The sequence below is a fragment of the Hylaeus anthracinus genome, unplaced genomic scaffold, assembly GCF_026225885.1.
Source record: "Hylaeus anthracinus isolate JK02 unplaced genomic scaffold, UHH_iyHylAnth1.0_haploid 11985, whole genome shotgun sequence".
In the NCBI taxonomy this organism is placed as follows: Eukaryota; Metazoa; Arthropoda; class Insecta; order Hymenoptera; family Colletidae; genus Hylaeus; species Hylaeus anthracinus.
In genome coordinates this window covers 9,546,413-9,566,889 of record NW_026534333.1, presented here as the reverse complement: position 1 = coordinate 9,566,889, position 20,477 = coordinate 9,546,413, and the positions used below count along the sequence as shown (strand labels likewise).

The 20,477-nt window shown below is 32.5% G+C and overlaps 4 protein-coding genes across 7 annotated transcripts in view; 1 reads left to right on the top strand and 3 right to left on the bottom strand.

Annotated features, from left to right (window-relative positions):
* The window catches only part of LOC128886937 (protein abrupt-like), a 39,020-nt gene extending 28,465 nt beyond the window's left edge, over window positions 1–10,555 (bottom strand). The window contains exons 1-6 of one of the 2 annotated variants that reach the window (XM_054142220.1): window positions 9,702–10,555; window positions 8,988–9,536; window positions 6,790–6,984; window positions 6,432–6,686; window positions 5,756–5,891; window positions 4,837–4,947 (exon numbers count right to left, since the gene is read on the bottom strand). In XM_054142220.1, the coding sequence (XP_053998195.1) occupies window positions 4,837–4,947; window positions 5,756–5,891; window positions 6,432–6,686; window positions 6,790–6,984; window positions 8,988–9,176 (886 nt within the window). In that variant the 5' untranslated portion in view covers window positions 9,177–9,536; window positions 9,702–10,555. Of the gene's footprint in view, window positions 1–4,836; window positions 4,948–5,755; window positions 5,892–6,431; window positions 6,687–6,789; window positions 6,985–8,987 lie in introns of both variants that reach the window. The other variant, XM_054142221.1, reaches the window with a different exon arrangement.
* Window positions 10,556–10,718: 163 nt separating this feature from the next.
* Window positions 10,719–13,744, top strand: LOC128886936 (general transcription factor IIF subunit 1). Its single transcript, XM_054142219.1, has 7 exons — window positions 10,719–10,891; window positions 11,253–11,299; window positions 11,390–11,761; window positions 11,856–12,172; window positions 12,552–12,838; window positions 12,918–13,261; window positions 13,378–13,744. Exons 1-7 carry the CDS (start codon window positions 10,868–10,870, stop codon window positions 13,589–13,591), a joined length of 1,605 nt encoding a protein of 534 aa, XP_053998194.1. The 5' UTR covers window positions 10,719–10,867; the 3' UTR covers window positions 13,592–13,744.
* Window positions 13,745–13,814: 70 nt separating this feature from the next.
* Window positions 13,815–17,527, bottom strand: LOC128886939 (very-long-chain (3R)-3-hydroxyacyl-CoA dehydratase 3). 3 transcript variants are annotated; one of them, XM_054142227.1, is made up of 6 exons: window positions 17,386–17,527; window positions 16,998–17,103; window positions 16,813–16,929; window positions 14,817–15,051; window positions 14,640–14,744; window positions 13,815–14,551 (listed from the first exon to the last, which is right to left on the bottom strand). In XM_054142227.1, exons 2-6 carry the CDS (start codon window positions 17,079–17,081, stop codon window positions 13,986–13,988), a joined length of 1,107 nt encoding a protein of 368 aa, XP_053998202.1. In that variant the 5' UTR covers window positions 17,082–17,103; window positions 17,386–17,527; the 3' UTR covers window positions 13,815–13,985. The 3 variants fall into 3 exon arrangements, with proteins under 3 accessions (XP_053998202.1, XP_053998200.1, XP_053998201.1); XM_054142225.1 differs by having other exon boundaries at window positions 16,998–17,102; window positions 17,375–17,521; XM_054142226.1 differs by lacking the exon at window positions 17,386–17,527 and having other exon boundaries at window positions 16,998–17,361.
* A 408-nt stretch (window positions 17,528–17,935) lies between these two features.
* On the bottom strand, window positions 17,936–19,869 carry LOC128886938 (DNA primase small subunit). The gene is made up of 7 exons (XM_054142224.1): window positions 19,629–19,869; window positions 19,376–19,526; window positions 19,131–19,306; window positions 18,854–19,052; window positions 18,554–18,764; window positions 18,086–18,482; window positions 17,936–18,019 (listed from the first exon to the last, which is right to left on the bottom strand). The coding sequence occupies exons 1-7, from the start codon at window positions 19,732–19,734 to the stop codon at window positions 18,000–18,002; spliced, it is 1,260 nt and encodes a 419-aa protein (XP_053998199.1). The 5' UTR covers window positions 19,735–19,869; the 3' UTR covers window positions 17,936–17,999.
* Window positions 19,870–20,477: the final 608 nt, after the last annotated feature.

The window sequence follows — 20,477 nt, the reverse complement described above, 5'->3', positions numbered from 1 at the left end:
AAAATTAAAGAAATAGTACGTATTTGTTTGTGATCCCATTGCTACCTGTTATGCGCACCACGACATCGCGCATCACCAACGCACACACATCGGAGACAAATGGTAAGCGTGTTGTTATTGGGTACATGAGGCACAAGAGTTCGCGTTTATTCTTCGGAATTATTCTACAATTATTTTTCGTCAATAACACCCTTTTGCATTTATAAATTTTCGCTTGAAACTTACAATCTAAATATTTTAAATCTGTTACAGTTATTACGATTACTGTTCGAGTAATAGTAACTAAGAATCAGAAATAGATAATTCTTTTTTTTCTTTCTTTTAATACAGCTTTCGCTTTCTTTTTTATTCTTTATAAATAATGATATCAATGGTAATAATAGTAGATCAATTCTATACTAACGAAAACAAATAATTTAATAATATTTAAAACTTCAAATTTAGGTAATTTTTATTTTATTAAATCAATTGAAATTCCATAACTAAAATTAAACAGTAACGCACATGTTATTACTCCCTAGCCAAGTATGTAAAAAAATTTAATTTCTATATAGTCGAAATCATAACAAAATATAAAAATTAAAAGAAGTTCAGTTTTCTGAATTTCTAATTTGTATTATTGGATATTTCATATGTGTACCTTGTGAAATAATACAATACGATTAGTAAAGCCAAGGATATTAATTTTTTTTTAATTACAACACTGTAATAAAACACGGACCTCAACCAAAAAGCTTACAATAAAATTTAGCATCAAGCAATTGTTTTGCTATACAGAGTGATTATACAAACTGGGACAAGCTTTATCCTTTTTCCAAGCGATGATACAAAACATTCGTAGAGAAAAAAATCGATTCCCCCATGCAGAGACATCTTTTAATAGCGCAATTTTTTGTTTAGTGCAACAATACAAGTACAACATGCGCTAGTACTTGGTTTTTCAAATTGAACTATGCGATTTGTTTACATAAATCGATTCTTCTCACCATTCTGCATGTAAGAGTGTTAAGGCATGACCATTGCAAACGCAATACTTTACGAGATATTTCATATTTTATGTTAAGACGCTACTTTATCCTCACAGGTCTTCCAACATTCCACTATCAAGGTTTAAACATTTTATAAGTTGTTTCCATATGTTTTCCATTATATATCCTCAAGTTGTATAGCACTTACACTTACACTATTAGCTTTAATCCTACCTTTCATGTTGTTAATTCATACAAAATTAAAATTTTGTTTTTTAACCCTTTAAAGGTCTCTCCATTTTGAAATATATATATAAACTTTAACTTGAAAGATTTGCAATTCATTTAGTGTCTTTTCAGCGTTTAAAAAAGAATAAACTGTTTTTTGTAATCAAACGTAAATTATAATTAATCTAGTTAAAAAGAAAGAATAAAAATATCGCGAATTAACAAATATCAAAGTTTTAATGCGTTTCGGAAGATAGTGAAGCTAATCTTTCCACGGATGTGGACCATAATATTGTTTCAGATCGTGTTGATAATTTGTCAAAGAACAAAATGGAACTAAGCATTAGAAAAATATCAACGAACTACTTGTGTATTTTATACAAGTTAATTGAAATAATAAATCATTATTTATGATTTAAAACTACTTATATGTTATATGAAATATGTTAAGCATGATCTGATTTGTCAATGAATAGTATTATTTTGAGCAGCCATTAGCAATAAAGGGAGGATTGATTTGTTGAACAAATTATCCGAAACTGCCGTGAACAAAATATGTTACACAATCGAAGAGAGGGAACACACAGGAACAGAGTTACAAAGTGAAAGCAAAACACATTGCATCAGGGTGACTTGATTATCCTTAGAATGAATTTGAGGATCGCAGAGTAAAACGCGATCCTCAAATAACGATGAAAGGAATAAGGAAGTCTTGGCTTACCTAGAAGTTAGCTAACTGTTCTAAGACAGATGATCTTCATGAATATCTTTTCAGAAAACTCTTAACGATATACGAATAAACTTTTTAGGAAAAAATAGGCATCCTTGGAATGCAAAATAATTTTTGTTTTCTTTCTTTGTCTTTATTATTTACCAAGTAGTTCACTGGGAGACTATTCTACAGAAACAATTGCTTTGGTTCTATGTACTGTGACAAGCCTAAAATATTATTATTACTTGTTTATTCTAATCTTTCTTCGAACCCTTAATTAGAGCCCATCTATCTTAAACATTTTTGATGCAAGTCACGTTTTAGGTTTCAATAGAGACTGATTTCAATACGTGACATTAAAAATGTCCTATATAAAAATATTTAATTTGCATCGATCAGTAAACAAAAATTTAAATAGAATATGCTATTTCATTTTCATTCGGATCTGTATTCAAATAAAAATACCTTCAATTTCGAGAGAAACACATAAACAGAATTATACTTTGCTAATACAGGAAGTTTCCCATGTTTGAGGATCTTTGAATTACCGTCGGGTATGGAGATCCTACTACTATGTGGTAACTGTTTATAAGAATACGAACTTTTGGTGGAGAGTAGGCAGAGCGAAAGGCTTAATCCCCCCGCTCCTGTGTTATTCAGTTCGTGGGTGCCTAGCTAACAAGTCAGCTCCAGACATTACACTACTTTTGATGCGGCGTTTCGTTTCATGATCGTCGTAACGAAAGGTTTAATGATCTTCGGATCTTTGGTATAATAAACAATTGGCTCCACGCGCCTTAACGCTCTGCACAGAAGTAGATTGCTCTTCATCGTGGAGTCAAGGTTTTCAACGTAATTCGTCACATTGGTGATTGAAGAACCACCGCCGAATATTTCTAATGTCATTATACAAATGTTTGCAGCCTATTATCTATAGCCGTTTACTCGTCTCCAAAAGACTACCGCGTCTTAGCCATAGGTAGTTTAAAAGCTATCGTATCGTATCGTTTATCGCCCGTACCACCCGGAAAACATAGCTACAAATTGTTCAATTTGACGAAAAAATTAGCAAAAACGCATACCTCGTACTTCCTTATAGAATAATGACACAAACAAAAATTCTGTGATTTTAGAATTCGAGAAATGAAACCTTAGCCGATCTTCATTTGCTGTTTTCCATATCGAAGAAATGTTGTTTCTTCATTTCCCATTACCAGCTTTTCATCCAGGTATGTTTTTAATTTATAAAAATGTAATCATAGTAATTGTGTTCAATCAGGATATTCGATACGATATATCGCTGCAGCATATCATATCGACTTCCTCATTATTTAGTAAAACCTGTAACGATATGTTTCAAACTGATTCAGTATGACGAAGTTAATAACACAAATCTGAAGAGTAAGTCAACTTAAGACACAAATCTATTGCGGAGTGAATAAAATGTGTTTATAAATCGATGTTTACGTGACGCTCGTTATTAGAGTCATCGTGTTATCTTTATCTAGTGTAGTAAATACAGTATGAGGAATGAGCTTTTGAATACAAACATAAAATATGAAACGCTTCGTAAAGCAGTGCTCTCCTAGCCAGGACACTCATGAGTCCTCTAGGGTTCTCCCACTCCTTGTCCGTGACAACTGAGCACGACATTAATTCATACGTCGCACGTAGTGTCTGTGAGTTTTATTGCAAAGAAGACACTAGTTTGTCACGGTTGCTTCTTTAGGATCGCAAGGACTCTGATAATATGTTATATATGAAGTATGTTATGTAGGGAAAGGATGCTTGAAAGAGGAAACAAGAACGTGAGGGGTCCCTATGCTGGAGAACACTGTTATAAAGTATAACGTTTTCAATGGTCATACCTTAACACTTTTATATGCAGAATGATGAGAAGAATCGAGTTATCTACAAAAGATGCATAGTTGAATTTCAAAAATAAATGTACGTACACTTTCCCCGTTGTACCAAACAAACAAAATTATACGCATCTTCAAAAAATTACACCGTATGGGGATTGAAGTTTTTCCTCTATGCATGTTTTGTATCTCCGTTTAAAAAAAAAGGTACAGCTTGTCCCAGTTTCTAGAATTACCCTGTGCATGTCAAAGTAGGGTGTTCTATCGTGAAATATGCATGGACGTATAGAAAAAACAACGCCAATTCGACAAAATAGAAAGTTTAAAAAACTTAACATACTTTAATATAAGTTAACATAATTTAAGTAACGCTTCGTGAAGTGAAAATTAATTAATTAAAAACGTTCGATTTCCAATTGGCGTGGCTTGGAACGGATGAAAACGGAAAACGCGGAAACAACGGACAGGCAGTTTACCAGACGGAGGGATATGTTAATTTAAATTTTAAAACTAGTTTTTCATTTCTTTTTTCAAGTGACCATATTCAAGTATTATTGAATCCATAGGATTGTTTAATCAACAAAACTTTAAAGAAGTAAATAAATCATATTTACTTTAAAAGTAATCTTTAACGTAAACCAATGTATACCAAACTTTTCCTATAATTGTTTTTAACAAATTATAACTGTTGAACCTCGCCTCCAACTCTGGCAAACAAATGGAAAGGTAGAGTCCGAGTATGTACACGCAGCTGACTTTCTCACACAACAGCTGCAAACTGCACTCCGCCTGGATGAAATCATCAAAACATCGCCTCCGAGTGTCAAATCTCTCTCTCACTCTCGCTCTCTCTCTCTCTTTCGCACGCGCTCTTTTTCTCTCCTACCGCCTAGCAACAGCTACCGAGCTACACGAGCTTACCATTTCAAACCGAGGCTCCCCTTCTCCTTCCATGTTTCTACTCGCATCCAAAAATTTCTCTCCGACATGATCGGCTAGGTTGTTGCTGTTTGTAATGGTGCTCGCAACTACCAAAGAATTAGGGTTGGGATAGGTAGCCACTTACCTTGTTGCTCTTGATTTAGCTCCGTATTGCTAACATTTGATGGTCCTGGCAGTCCACCTTCTAATGGTCCACCACCCCCGCCGCCACCTCCTCCTCCTGCTCCTCCTCCTCCTAAAATAATAATTTACAATTGAAAATTGATTTACTCGAATAACAGAATATTATAATAATGATAATTGATATTATTAATAATGTTTGGAAAAAAAAAACATTTCACGGAAAACTTTCTAGAACAATTACAAATGTATTTCACACAATTGATAAACTTTGACGAAAATATCATACTAAGATAAACAACACATACAAATGTCAATTTTCTTGCACGTTTTCGTATAAAATTATGTCGAATAGTTAATAGTTTAATAGAATAAACAAATTTTACAGTTATTATACGTGAATTAATTACTCGATTAATTGTTAACAATTTTGTGCCATAACAATACAATTCTTATCGTAATCTATTCCGTATCAGTGTAACAATTGCATTCAAACGATATCTCACACGCCTATTAACAGTTACATAAAACTGTACCTGAAATAATTTTTTCCTTTTATAAAAATAATCTAATCGTTCTACTACTATATAAACGAATATATATTATGAAATATTTTATAAAATTTTGAATCATTTATTTTACACCACAAGGATGTGTGTGAAAGCCATGTGATACACGACTTAATTAAACCCTATAATCTTTTTTGTGAATAAATATATGAACAAAATTATAAGTCAAAATACTTCATAATTACTAAAAAAAACACACAAATATTATTTACTTTTAACTTAGAAAAAAAGAATACCCCTTAAAGTTGAAATAATTTATATCATTTAGTATTCCTTTCAGCAATAAAAAAAAATGTCTTACATCTGTAGAAATAATTTTAATGTATGAGATGATTGAAAGTCGTCGGTAGTTACCTTGATAGGAAGGTGGATACGATGGCAAAACTTCCATGCCACCATCAAGGCTAAGGAAACCACTTGGCAGTGTGTTGACTTCCTGCTTTGGAGAACAGTCATCGTCGCTTCCATACTCTGGTAATTCTACTTTTGGCTAAAGCATAAAAAAGTATCGTAATCCTCTTTTTTCCCCACAAATGAAAATTATATCTTGAGTTGATTAATTTTCAACAATATAATAATTTCTTTCTAAACGTCACTGGGACGGGTAGAAACTACGATACTATAAAAAAACAAAAATGGTATACTACATTTGATATACTGTATGTTCGAGACACGAGGCGCACGGAAGTGCCTCAGCCGAATATGGACTTCTGTTATCTAATAATGGCAAATTAGAAAAATATAAAAACGATATTTTTACGTTTTGGTAATTCAATAAGGTAATTCAATAATAACATGAGACACCACTAGTTGTAAATCGGAAGTAACACGTAGGTTCACTCGAAAGAAAGTTCTGAAATTACTTTTGTGATACTTTGAAAGAAATTACTGTATATATTCTCTCATGCTTTAAAAAATAGTGCTCCAACAGTCTAAGAATAATACAAAATACTTTTATTTAAGATATTTCATGTAAATTACTAAAATTTTATCTTATTGATGTGATGTGTATAGAACTACAAAAACTAACCTCAACAATATCAAGATCTTTGTAGCAGTCGAGCTGAACCTGTGGCTCGATTAATGGCCGTGTGCATGATGGTCCAGTTGTACAGGCCACAGCAGCTGGTACAGGACTAGATATCTGAGGCGAATCACTTCGTTTGCACAGCCTTTTAAGTGGTGGAGGACTCGAGGCTGGTGGTGTTTTGCTACGGTCCTCATCCAAACTTGGTGAGATCAGCCCACGACCATTTGATGCATATATGTTGTTTGTTTTCAAATGCTGAAATCAATCAATCAAATTAATATTAACAAATTATTAACAGAAACTTAAACTTGTGCACTGAAATTATAAATGTATTTCTCATTCAATTTCAAGTACAAACCTTTTCGTTGTTGTGCTGAATATTTTGAGAGTCGGTGAGTCCACGGATTTGAAGAGACTCAGCAGTTCGTAAAAATGTAGGCAATTCTGCTTGAGATATGTTAACTTCCCCAGCATACATGAACTCCAAAAGCGACTGTAGATGTTCAAACTCCACATCACGCATAAATATTATTGGATGCTTGCATGGATTCGTCTATGAAAATACATTTATGCAATATATTTCATGTAGTTAATCCACCTTTCTAATACAAATAAAATATGAAATTTTATTAATTGTCATATACACAGAGTGTTCCTAAAATAAGGTGTCAAACTTTAAGACAGTGATTCTTAACTTTTTAATCTCACAGCATAATCTAGAAGAAAATTTTGAATCTTTTTAGAACAAAGTTTAAGGAGAAAAATCTAGAACAGAATCATGAGTAACTAGTCATAATTTTAAAAACTATAAAAAATAAAAATTCTTTAAGAATCACGTATGCAATGTCTTTTGCCCTTTTCGAATTGGTGTAATGAAAACAAATCTTTCATCGGTATGATAACATAAATGTAACTTTATTTCTGAGAAGAATGAAATCAACATTCAATCGTATACAAATGAAAATATGTATACATTCTCTTCAAGTAAACAGTATTTCTATCATATCTTTGAACATACAGTTAATGGAATATCATCTAGTAATAAAATGTTAGGGTAATGATGTTTAATAATGTGTAAAGTAATTATTACCTGGTACCTAACTACAATTGGTCATGTTATAATATTATGTTTGAGTGGGTTAGGTCATGTTTACATAACTGAGACTTCATTTTCGAATGTTTCCTATAATGTGAAATTTCAAAAGATTGTAAGTCAGTATTGAAACCTTTGTGAACCTATGTGTATATGACATTTTCTTCTTTTTCTTTGTATTATTATACAGATTGGTTCTTTATATTTACTATATACTCTGTACATAAAGGTAAATTTCATCTACAATATATAAATTTAATATTCATTTAAATAACGAAATTTGTTAAATTTGTCAAAATTAAAAAAAGGAACTAAAATTAAGATTGATAATTTATAAATTATTGTGAAATTTATTAATAATATTAATGTTAATTTTACCGGATTGAATAAGTAACCATAATGCGGCAATATGTAAGACATTTTAAATACAGAACATGTTTTTGAGGTACAAAAGTAAACTTAATAAAGGCATATTTACAGTATAATATTTTATGTATTTGTAATTATTTCTTAATTTTTTCTTATATATTAAAAATTTTAACTGTACTTGCAAAGATCATTGTTAAGTTAATTGTTATTGTATGTACCATTAAATCTACAGTGTTAAACTAGAAGCAAGCCTGAATCCTGTGTTTCATCTGATTAGGTTCCTCATAATTTATGTTCTCTTTTTAGTCCTATTATATTACTCAACATATATCAAAATGAAACTACAAATTTGTATTTTAATAATGTTATTATTCATTAATTTTTAATGATAAAAGCAGAATCTTTATTTAGTCATTCGAAACTCAGGGTAACAAAATTCCTTCATGATTATAATTTAAAACAGCACAACTATACTATAATACTACAGTAGCAAGAGTGTTTGAATCACATATAAATAGTTTACTTTATTTAGTATTAAAATATATGTATATATTATATGGAAAATTATACAATTTAAAACACTTACAAAGTATAAGAAAAGACAAAAATACAATGTAAAATAATCTAATATTTTCAGTTTCACAATGAACTATGTACAACTGTTCTATATAGCAAGTGTTTCTGATCTTTCAATTAAGAACTTCATTCTAAGAAAAAGGGATATTTAAAAAATATTACAAATATATTTGCAGAGTCCAAAAGTATATATTGTACACAATTGAAGAAACATTGTCATACTAGATGTTTTTAGCTATCAACAATTATCGATAAATAAACAAATAAAGTGCTACATCGAGGGTCCTAACGTAAAACATATATGTGACTTCAGGGAACGTTACACATACGCATGCATGGTGTCACACATACATACACATGTACATGAAAATTTGAATAAATACTGTAATTTCATCCGCATCCAAACCAAAGCATGATTCTCAAAGAATATAAGAATACACGTCTGAGGGGAAGAGAGAGGGGGGAATATCAAGCAACTAGCACTGAAGAGAGAAGCAAGGCGGGGAAGGTTTTCTAACCTTGAACAACTCCTTGAAGTAAGGACTGCACGCGGAGAGGACAACCTTGTGCGCCTGGAGACGCCTACCATCGCAGGCAAAGGTGACATCGACAAAGTCCTCGTCATCCCTGAGGGCTTCGAATTGGCTGGTGATATTAGCTTGAAAGTTGTTCCAACGCAAGCAAAACTGCTGCTGGCTATCCGTCATTCTCCTCGCTCGACTCCCTTCGACCTCTTCTGTCTCTCTCACTCCTAAGCCGAGAGCCCCCCACCACCCACCCTCTAGCCGTCTCTCTTTTACTTTCACCTTCTTCTATTTCTATCCTTCTCCCTCTTTCTCTTTCTTATTGGCAGCAACGTTGTTCTTTCTTCGTCGCACACTTTGACTTCTCGAGTGTATTTTTTTTGCTGTCTGTTTTTTCTTGCAGGAGACACTTTAAAAATTTTTGAAAAATAAAGAATGTGGAAGATTCATCGAGACGAAGAGGGTGAGGGTGGCTTCGCAGGTCAGGATAGCCTGTTTTAATCCACCCTCGTGCTAGTAGTTCGAGATGAGGCTCCCATTACTCTGGAAAAAAATGGCAGGTGCAAAAAGTGCAATCGATGACTGAAGAGATGTATGCGTGGGGAGAATCGATAGACGGCTTGCCAACGTTCGAAAGAGGAATAATGTTAATTTCCATGCATAGAACTTTTTGTTAATTCTTTAATCAAACGATTCTGTTATACTCACTTTTATCGAATACTGTAATCTGACTCGTTATTCTTTTACTTGCATTTTATATCGCGCAATGCAAAGAATCGTATTTTCTATTCTAAAAAAACTTATTTTATCTCACATCAGTTCATCCAATAAGATATACTCTAGTAACACAATCACGTGACTTTTGACAGCATCGGAATGGTGGAGTGCTGTGCCCCAAATAAATACGGATTTAATATTAGTTATAGTTACTATTTATTTAGAACGACAGTTCTATAGTAAAATTATATGAAGATGTTAAATAAAGTAGTAAAAATAAAAATAGAAGTAACAATACATATAATGAAGGCTCCTTAAAAATGAAAAAAATTATATGTTACACATGCAACCTCAGGAATTGATGTCATTTACGAGGAAGTTAACCAGTCAGAAAATTCTACGCCATACGTAGGTGTGGACATGTGGACATCATTGCAGCAGATTAGAACCATCTGACTTCAACGTGATTAACCTATATTAAATTGATCTCTATGAACATTTATGATGCCCAATGATTAGAATATTATAAGATAAATATGCTTAATTGTATTTTAGGAATGAATATCGACTCGTGTAACCGATATATGATCATACGAGTCCAATATTCATTGAAAATATTTTCTTATATTCGAAGAATGAATTCTGACACATATAATCTATGAACATACGTCATCTGTCAATTTCACTAAAAAATTTTACATTATCAATAGCATAACAATATTACTATCTATTGATTATTTGTTGTTACGTTGTAGGAATAAATTCCAATACATCTGATCAATATTTTATATACTTTATTTTAATAATATTTGATACCATGTATTTAATATATCGGAAAATGTAAAACATATTGAAATACATAGAATTAAATTTATGGAGTACATTGAAAACGAGTAGATCAACAAAACAAAAAGAACAAAAATATAGATGATGATCCCTTTTTTGAATGTTGTTTTTATTGGCTAACTTGCATACATTCGTACCAATTCGTACATGAAAATGGCGGAATGTCGTCCACGTGATCCACGTCCTCTGCCATGCTCAGCTGTTACAAGCTGTTAGAAGCACTTAGACGTGAATGATTTCAAATTAACTTGCTTTTATCTTGAACCTAATCGTGTTCATGTTTTGCTAACTATATTTTTTCGGTTACCAAAATGACTACAACTACGATTCCAAAGGTATGTGAAATAAAATATCTATAATAATGTAGTATAGGTTATGTAGTTGTTTTGATTGTTAATTATTGTATCCAAATAATTTTAATTGCTGAATAGGATAACTAATAGAAGAGAATTTCAAATTGTTTATATGTAATACTCAAGTGACAAAAAGTGACAGTACATAAATTTAATATTAGAGTCGTAATCTAACCATGTCCAAGTTTAACAGTAGTCTCAAATTTTGATTCACACTCCAAATCATAAATTTCTAAAACTCAATTGATTTATTACAATGTACGTAATTCAGGATTCTTATTTTCCTGGTTATTATTTGGGAATTGCATTTTTCATGATGAATGATCGATCTATCACTTTTTAGGTTTCAGGTGCACCATCTATACAAGAATTTAGCATCAGAGTACCAAAGTATGTAAAAGTGTTAATTTATGTTCTTTAATGTAATTAACAAATTCGTAATATATTGTGTTTACTATATATCATATTTTACTATTTCAGAAATAATAAGAAAAAACACAATGTGATGCGTTTTAATGCAACATTAAATGTCGATTTTTCAAAATGGTCACAAGTAAAGATGGAACGTGAAAATAATATGAAAGAATATAAAGGACTAGAAGAAGAGATGCCAAAATTTGGTGCTGGGTCTGAATTTGGAAGAGATGCAAGAGAAGAAGCTAGAAGAAAGAAGTTTGGCATTACTAGTAGGAAGTACAAGCCAGAAGACCAACCATGGATTTTAAAATCTGGTGGAAAAACAGGGAAAAAGTTTAAAGGTATAAGAGAAGGCGGTGTAAGTGAAAATGCTGCTTATTATGTTTTCACTCATGCTGCTGACGGAGCTATAGAAGCTTTTCCATTACATGAATGGTAAGATAATTTAAGGGGAAGTTTGATTGTAAATTGTTAGAAAGTAATCCCTAATATGAACATTTGTCTTGATCTCTCTTTTTATACCTTCTAGGTATAATTTTCAACCCATTCAGAGATATAAAGCATTGAGTGCAGAAGAAGCAGAACAGGAATTTAGTCGTAGGAATAAAGTAATCAATTACTTCTCATTGATGTTACGAAAAAGACTGAGAAATGACGAAGAAGGTGGGGATGATGAGGAAATAGTGGAAGGTGGGAAGAGCAAGAGACCAACAAAAAAAGAAAAGGATTTAAAAATATCTGAAATGGATGACTGGATGGACAGTGACGATGATAACTCAGGTAGCGATGCCGACGAAAATAAGAAAAACTCTGATGAAGAGGACAATTCCAAGAAGAAACAAAAGGGTGAATTTCATGTACGATATTTTCTAACTATGTATATAAGCTACAATGAACCTCTTCAAGTTGTATGACCAGGTGTATGGTGATAGTAACTGAAAAACTAATATTTATGTTGGAGGCGAGACAATAAAATTATTTGAGAAATGATCAATGATTAGGAAACTTTCATGTAAGTATCTTTCAGTAACTGAATGCTTAGAAATCAAAGCAACTTGAAGAGTTTCGCTGTAATTAAATTATGCTCTTTTCTTCTAGACACATGTTCAATTGTAGATTTTGTATTAAAATATATGTATATTTGCAACTTATTGCGAGTGAAATAGAATTATTTATTTTTTACGTTTAGGTTTATTATGTATTACATTATAAGTATTTGTATCAGGTGATGCCCAGAAAAAGAAAAAAAAACAAAAGGCATCCGACGATGAAGCATTTGAAGAAAGCGATGATGGAGATGAAGAAGGGAGAGAATGTGACTATATTTCTGATTCTTCAGATTCTGATTCAGAATTGGAACAACAAAAAGAAATCAAGTCTGTTGCAGAGGAAGATGCATTAAGAAAATTACTTGCCTCTGATGAAGATGAAGAGGATGAAGAAAAGGCAGACAAGAAGGAGGGTGATGAAGATAAAGAGGAAGAAGATGAAAATAAGGAAAAAGAAGAAAAGGTAGGAAAACAAATGTACAATTTTTAGAATATCATATATGACTAACAAAAATTTCTCCATTTATCTTCCATTTTTTCAGGATAAGGATAAAACAAGTAAAGATCCTGAAAAGAAAAGAGATAGAAAGAAAAAGAAAAAGCAATCTAAGAAAAAAGATCTAAAGAAAGTTGCATTAGGAAAGGATTCTTCTAGCGATTTCTCTAGTGATTCAGGCTCAGAATCAGATACAGTAAAAGAGAAGGATAATAAAAAATCAAATAGTGCACATAGTTCAAGATCCGCAACACCTACACCTGTTGTTGCTGGAATATCGGATCCTATGAAAAGAAAGCATTGTGGTTCTCCAGATATATCACAGGCAAAAAAATTAAAGTTGGATAATTTCAATCTTGTACCAGCAACTTCTTATATTCCAGGAGCGAGGTATGTTTAAATGGGAAGAGTGTAATCTGTATGATTTACTGTATTTTAGGACTTATTTATTTTCAAATGTAATATGTTTCATACATTAGTATTAAATTATTTTTTATACGTTACAGTGAATCTGGAATCACGGAAGATGCAGTTAGACGTTATCTTATGCGTAAACCAATGACAACAACAGAACTTTTACAAAAGTTTAAATCGAAAAAAACGGGCCTTACCTCTGAACAGTTGGTTAATGTAATGACTCAAATTCTAAAAAAGATTAATCCAACCAAGCAGACAATAAAAAATAAAATGTATTTATCTATTAAAACGCAATCTAATTGATCTTCGATATTTTTATGAAATAGTATAATTATTTCAGTATGTATTTTGAATAACATTTAACAAAAACCACCATTTATATACTATTAAAATAAATTCATTAAGAAATCTGAGATAAAATCGTAATTTGAAGGGGAAGTTGGTATATTTCTAATCTATGTACTGAATTATTTTCAATTTCCTAGTTTACAGGGACAGGGAAGGATAAAAGACGAGAAAAAGGACATACGGGTAATTATAAAATTCTCTAATTAACACCGTCACCTAGCGCGACAATATACACACGACAGTGATTTATTATTTAAATGTATCATAAATTTAATAATATAACCCTATGAATTATTGTTATATAATTTTATCGAGTTTCTAATTTCGTAATTTTAATTTACTTGTTAAGTCATGCATATTTCTTCTTTAATTTAGACTTACCTAATTTTTTATAACGCATTCGATTCATACGGGTCATTAACATGTACATAATAGGTAAACAAAATATAAGCAAGTACATTCTTAGAAATGATGGAAAGTGAAATGCAAAATTCCAAGAATTTGGTAAAGAAATAGTAAATTTATGTGTTTCTTCAAAATATGGAATATTTCTTAATATTATGATTCCTTCACAGAGAAATCCTAGTGGATATAGGGGCATCCATATCGTATATCTCAACCATGTTAAAAATGATATTTCTATTTTTAGTAATTGCGTTATATAATATGGATATCTAACTATTTCCACAGTACTCCAAACAAGAAAAAGATAAAAAACAACAGGTTTAGTTTGCATACGCGGTTCGGCTTCAATCATACAAAATAATATAAACGATCTACCTCCTACTTGTGCAAGTGATACCAATGTATTACTACTAGTATAACCAAATAATGAATGCATAACTTCTAAAAACTGTAAAAGTTGTATAAATTTCATTGGATTTCCAACAGCTGCATAAATTTCTTTCATAGAGACTAAAATGAAGAAAACTTGGTGTTTAAATATATTATTTTAATTAATATAGGAATCAATTACTTTAAAATAATTTAGATATTTACTAACCTGGTCCATCTCGTGAATACATTATCCCCATTACAGTAAGAACATATATAAAACCAACAAGCTGACAAAGATTATATATAATTAAATACACCTTCTTGAAATCCTCTGCACAAATTTTAAACGCAATTAGTTTCAACTACAATATACGTGGTAATATATTTTTTAAATAAAATATACCTTTTCTATAACCAAATTCTTCTTGATGAAGTTTGTCATACATGCCGGGATAATCATTGCGTATATCACGTTTTTCATCTTCATTATCCTCTAAATCTTCACTGGTCCATTTATCAAAATCGATCTTTAACCACGACGGTTTTTGTGGTTGGCTTGTTAATCGTGGCCACCACGCAGGGCATTTTTTTTTTAGTACGAGATCAACTTGTCGATCTATTACTTTGTAATTACTTTCCTGTAATATAAAAACGAACTATACTTATCAATTATATCTCTAACGTTTACGGTCGCGCTTTGAAGTGGATGGTACAATTGGTGATAGAGCCGTTCTAGGTATAAAAATAAATTAAATATGTTGAATAAAGTATCAGAGGTATCATTTTTGCATTGGATGTGTATCGTTGTGTACAGATTCAGTCCGATAAAGATATCGGAATCAATGTGTCCAAAATAAGTTAGTCAGCCTTGTTTTTCGCATTTCTTATCAAAGTCCAAAGACCCTACAGGAAGATTGTTGATTGTTTGATTATTGTTTTCGATCCTTCCGCGCGTCGGTCGATTATTTTGTTTCCGCAAGTATTCGTTGTATTTTTGAAACGTCCGAAATATATTTGTAAGTTTATAAATCGGTCTCCACGTCCCTCATCTGGATCCCAACAGTATTCATGGGGTTCCTTCCATGAACGTATATACAAGACAATCCTTGAAAGAGTACACGGCGATTCGCAATGATACTTTTTAAATTCTTAATGAACCGTTTTGGATCTGGGTACGCTTACACGTGGTGTGCATGAAGGATCACCCTTACCAAAGGAAAGGTGACTTACTGCTACTAAATCTACGAGTCACTTATGTGACGCCTCTAAAAAAATATTCTGTCTTCTGATTCGAAATCGCACCTCTTGGTTCTAGTGTCCTCTCCCTCGACCTAGAGTCCTTGAGGAGAAGTGCTATGGTGTCAGAATTTCTGAGGGTGGCTAGTAATAATACTTGAACTTTACAGTCCCAACATTTCCTTGCATTTGCCCATATGATATGCAGGCGGTGTTTTATTGGGACCGCCACACGGACGCCCAAGGTACAAGTTCGTCGTAACAAGATTTACAATACTTGGTATTTTACACTTTCCCTCATCGATTGTGTTATAAATCTTGGGACAAAATATGAAAAATCTGGCAATAGTTACTCGTACTTCATACACCGATTTAATCTTATGCGAATTTGTAGGATTATAATTTAAAATGATTGGTTGTACACAATGTACATCAAATAATAGTTTATTATCATCAACAAACCTTAATAATATCACAATCATGTTCCTTGCATGAGGCGCGCAGTACTACCTTAGGAAAATATTAGCTATACATCTTAAATCTGAGGGTTATTCTGAACATGCTCTATCTATATATCCTTACTAGGGTTCAGATTGAACCTTGCATATTAGGTAATAGGAGTGTCTCTCTAAAGGCAATCGATAGAAGTGTCGGATTGGTCCACCGATCTAGTATTTGAGATTAGCCTTCAAGAAGTCATGATTCAACAACATACATGATTATGCAACTATACTTATGTATACCTGACACATCTGAGAGCTGATACTGTCTGGTTGGTAATTCAACTCATACATGACAATAAGAAAAGGTAGTTAGTTAGTCTTGGAAAGCGAGAGTTAGATACAAAAGAGTTAGATAGAGAGTTAGGTCCACATGCACATGCATCTTAGGTCTACAAATTAATTTTTGGCTCAAATTAATTAATTCTTGGTTTATTTTTTAATCAAATAAATGTGATTTATAGATGATCATTAAATTCAGTTAATATATGCAAAAATCAATTATAGATTCTAGTTTAAAACTATGAAGAAGTTCTATATAAAGTTCTTATTGTATATTACTTTAGTCTAAGATAAATTAAATCATATATTACTACCACTGATGTATAATCACAATGATATATTACAGATGCAGTAATGACAAAAGAATTATAGAAACATTACCTTAGTGTTAATAGATGAATGTAAATCAAGATTGAATCCATAATTATTAAGACCTCTGACACCATGCCCTTGAGCAGCAATTTCTAACTTCTTTTCATCCATGTAAACATTAATGTCCTACAGAGTGTAGTTATGATTTATATAAACTTATAAACAATAATAAGCATGCACTCAAGGTTTCATACCTTAACGTCAGTCAATTCTACCTTTAAGGTAACTTGATGTTCTGTCTGAGCCCAGTATACAAATGGAGTTAATATATGTGCCATGTTTTCATTTTATGCTTTGCTCTTAAAAGATATTCAAAATAAGAAATTGTACTTTTCATTCAATTAAGATTGATTAGAAAAAGACAATTTTGGATTTTGTTTTTTAATAATAAGTGTCTGTCAATGTAGTCACAGTGAACGCTTAAACGACGCTGTCTTTCACGATTACTCGTAATAATGTCTATTCTCATTCCGAATGAATAAATCGGATATGTTCCATACTATTTATGTTTCATTAAAAAACAAAATCGAAGTCCCTTTTGAAAAACTCTTAATATGCAAATAATATTCACCTTTACATATCATTAGTTCATTGTTAAAATATAGACGAAAACCCTTTTTTAATAATACATGTTAGTGTTAACATTATAAATATGTTAAATGTTAGTTAGATTACCATCACAGAAAGCTACATAAAACCACATAAAACTGCAAGCAACTGCAAGTAAGGTTAGTACTTATAGCTAACTTCATACAGAACATGTCATGTTAGCACACTGAGAATCAAAGATGGGCAAAACCCTAGGCTTCGAATAAATCTGAAGATTGCCGATATGTTTGTCTCGTTTCCTCTTTTGAACATTTTCCAAAGAAGGAAACGAGACAAACACATTGACAAACTTCAGATTTATTCGAAGCCCAATGAAAATAAATTGCAGAGACGCCCGAGAGAATTGCTTTTAGATTTAGAGACGATCCCTAAACGGTTGGTATAGCGTTCGCAATGTCATCTAGAAGAGACTATAACTTGAAGTAAATATAATTTTTGGGTTCATCCCGAAAGAGGGTACCGCTTATTAAGCCGCTTTGTGAGCGCTCACAGAGCGGCTTTTCTAACAATATAAACGCATTGAAAAACGATAGTTCAATTATAATTGAATACATAATTTACTTATTACAAAAATTTATTTATCTACATTAAAACTCCATTTTTTCATCTGAAAAATAAAACGAGTATGTAGAAACAATAATACTTATTATACAATAAATAAGAGAATAAATACCGCTTTCTTTAATATTGTGGCCTTTTCGCTCGTTCTCTAAATTCCACAAAAATTCGTGAAAAAGACGAAGTGATTTATTTAGACTAGTCTTTTTGTAGTCTTTTATTTTCTTCGCATTTAAATCGTATGTTTGCTGTTCTGCCTTATCCTTGACGTCGAACTCGTTGACTTCTTCAATCAGCGTAGTAATTGTTGGTGCTTTATCTGGTTGAAATTTATCCACTGTGTTCGCTGTGAATGGAATGCAAACTCTGCCAGTTTTTGGATGAACACAAAAAGGGGACTTCAAAAGATGGTTCATTCCTTTACTAACGTTTATGTCCAATCTGGGATATGTGTATTGAATCATTACTTCCTCTATTAAGTGACGGTAATACCACTTGAACTTTTTATCCCCCTAAAAACAGATATCTAATATCGAAAACTATTTTTTAATAACTTAGCAGATTCGATAAAAAAAAAAAGTACCATTGTATTTTTATGCTTAACGTATTTAACAAACTGGTTCCATTTGTCTATGGTAGATTTACATTGATTAAACTGTGTCAACAATTCTTGTCTATCTTCATCATCAGGTAGTATCTCCAGAAATTTTGCTACTCCTTCATCAGTTCCTAATATATTCTGCTCTTCTATGCAAAATGGAATGAAAACAGCTTCTATTATCTTAAGGGCACGTCTAAAATCACATAGTATCATGAAATAACATCTTTTTTAGTAAAAATGAATATATTAAAACCTGATTTACTTGATAACAATTATACACACTTAATAGAATGATGTATTTTATCACCATGCAAAGTCACTTTTTTTTTCATGTATTCTCCACCATCTAAGATCTGTAAATATTCTGCCACTGCACCACGCTCGAATGTAGTTAAAGTGCGTGCACTAGGATCACACACCCAACAATGTATACCTCTTCTGCCAGAAAATACCCACAAAATATGTTTGAACCCAAAATCAACTAAAAAGTATAACATATCGATGCTCATATTTGTATAAGCAATACAATATTATTGTAATAAGTTTTATCTGTACTTACGTCTTAAAGCACTGTCTAAAATTTTGCAGGCAACTGACATAAACTTCCAACATTTAGAGCAGACATCTGCTCCGGTACAACATGTTCTAACTTCATCATAATCAGTCATATCGATATCAAATACCAGTTCTCTCTCGACAGGTTCAAATTCAAAGCTGTTTCGCTGATCTTTAGGACTATATATGATAGTATTAAAAATATGGTTCAATAAGAATGGAAGTAGTTCTAACTACAAAAGCACCCACCAAACGTTGTAAACTGCACCAATATCTATTTTAAAGGGTAGCAGCCTCCTAATTTCTTGTTCCAATTCTTTTACACTCTTAAAAGATTGAAATCGAAGATAGACATCATCTTGCAGAGTAAATGAAAACTCTCTACGGGTGAATATGCTCACTAAAAAGAAGTTTATTATAATAATGTGTTGATAACAATTAATTTAAATTGCCAGTTGCAAGGATCAACCAGTTGCATGGTTCTTTATCGCAAATAACGTACCGTTTCCATAACTGAGCCAACGGTAGTAATCTTGAAAAGGAAATAACCTCGCGTAATAAGTCGGCAGTAAATCGGACAAATTTTCCAGTTGCCCGATATTAGTCATACTTGGTGAAAAGTTAACTCGTGCGAATATATTACAATATCGTTATCGTTTTCAAACACTCTGCCATAGCCATGGCGGGAATATACACTAAGCTTGGGGTGGGGGATTCTCGACGTCATAGTATGTATTCAGTGGACAAATATTCACTGATCATATTTATATCACTAGATTCACCAATGGTGAATCACATTCCTCCATTGAATTAGGTATACTCACTACGGATATAGGAATATAGAGACCGGGTATACCAGAACGTGGAGTAAAGCTATGTCTGTCATATTACGTTGCCATTGTGAATTCGTGAGATTGCTAGACAACTGTATAAAGTCGATAGTCTATGGCTAAATGCTCATCTTCCATTCCCCGGTTCCGACAAGAACCTCATTCAATTATAATGATACAAATATAACACTCCACAGTTAAGTTAATAATGTAGTATACCGACAACCGGCTAGCATAGGTTCCCGCATGAAAGGGGCACCTCTGCGCCTACGAATAGCAACCGACCTGACAAACAGGCTAGCACAGGCTGCCGCATGAAAGGGGCACCTCTGCGCCTACGAGTGGCATCCGCCCCGACAAACCCGCAAGCATAGGTTGCCGCACACAGGGGCAACTCTGCCCCTACGAGTGGCATCCGCCCCGACAAACCCACAAGCATAGGTTGCCGCATACAGGGGCAACTCTGCCCCTACGACATTGCGACCGAACGAACAAACCGGCTAGTATAGGTTGCCGCATGC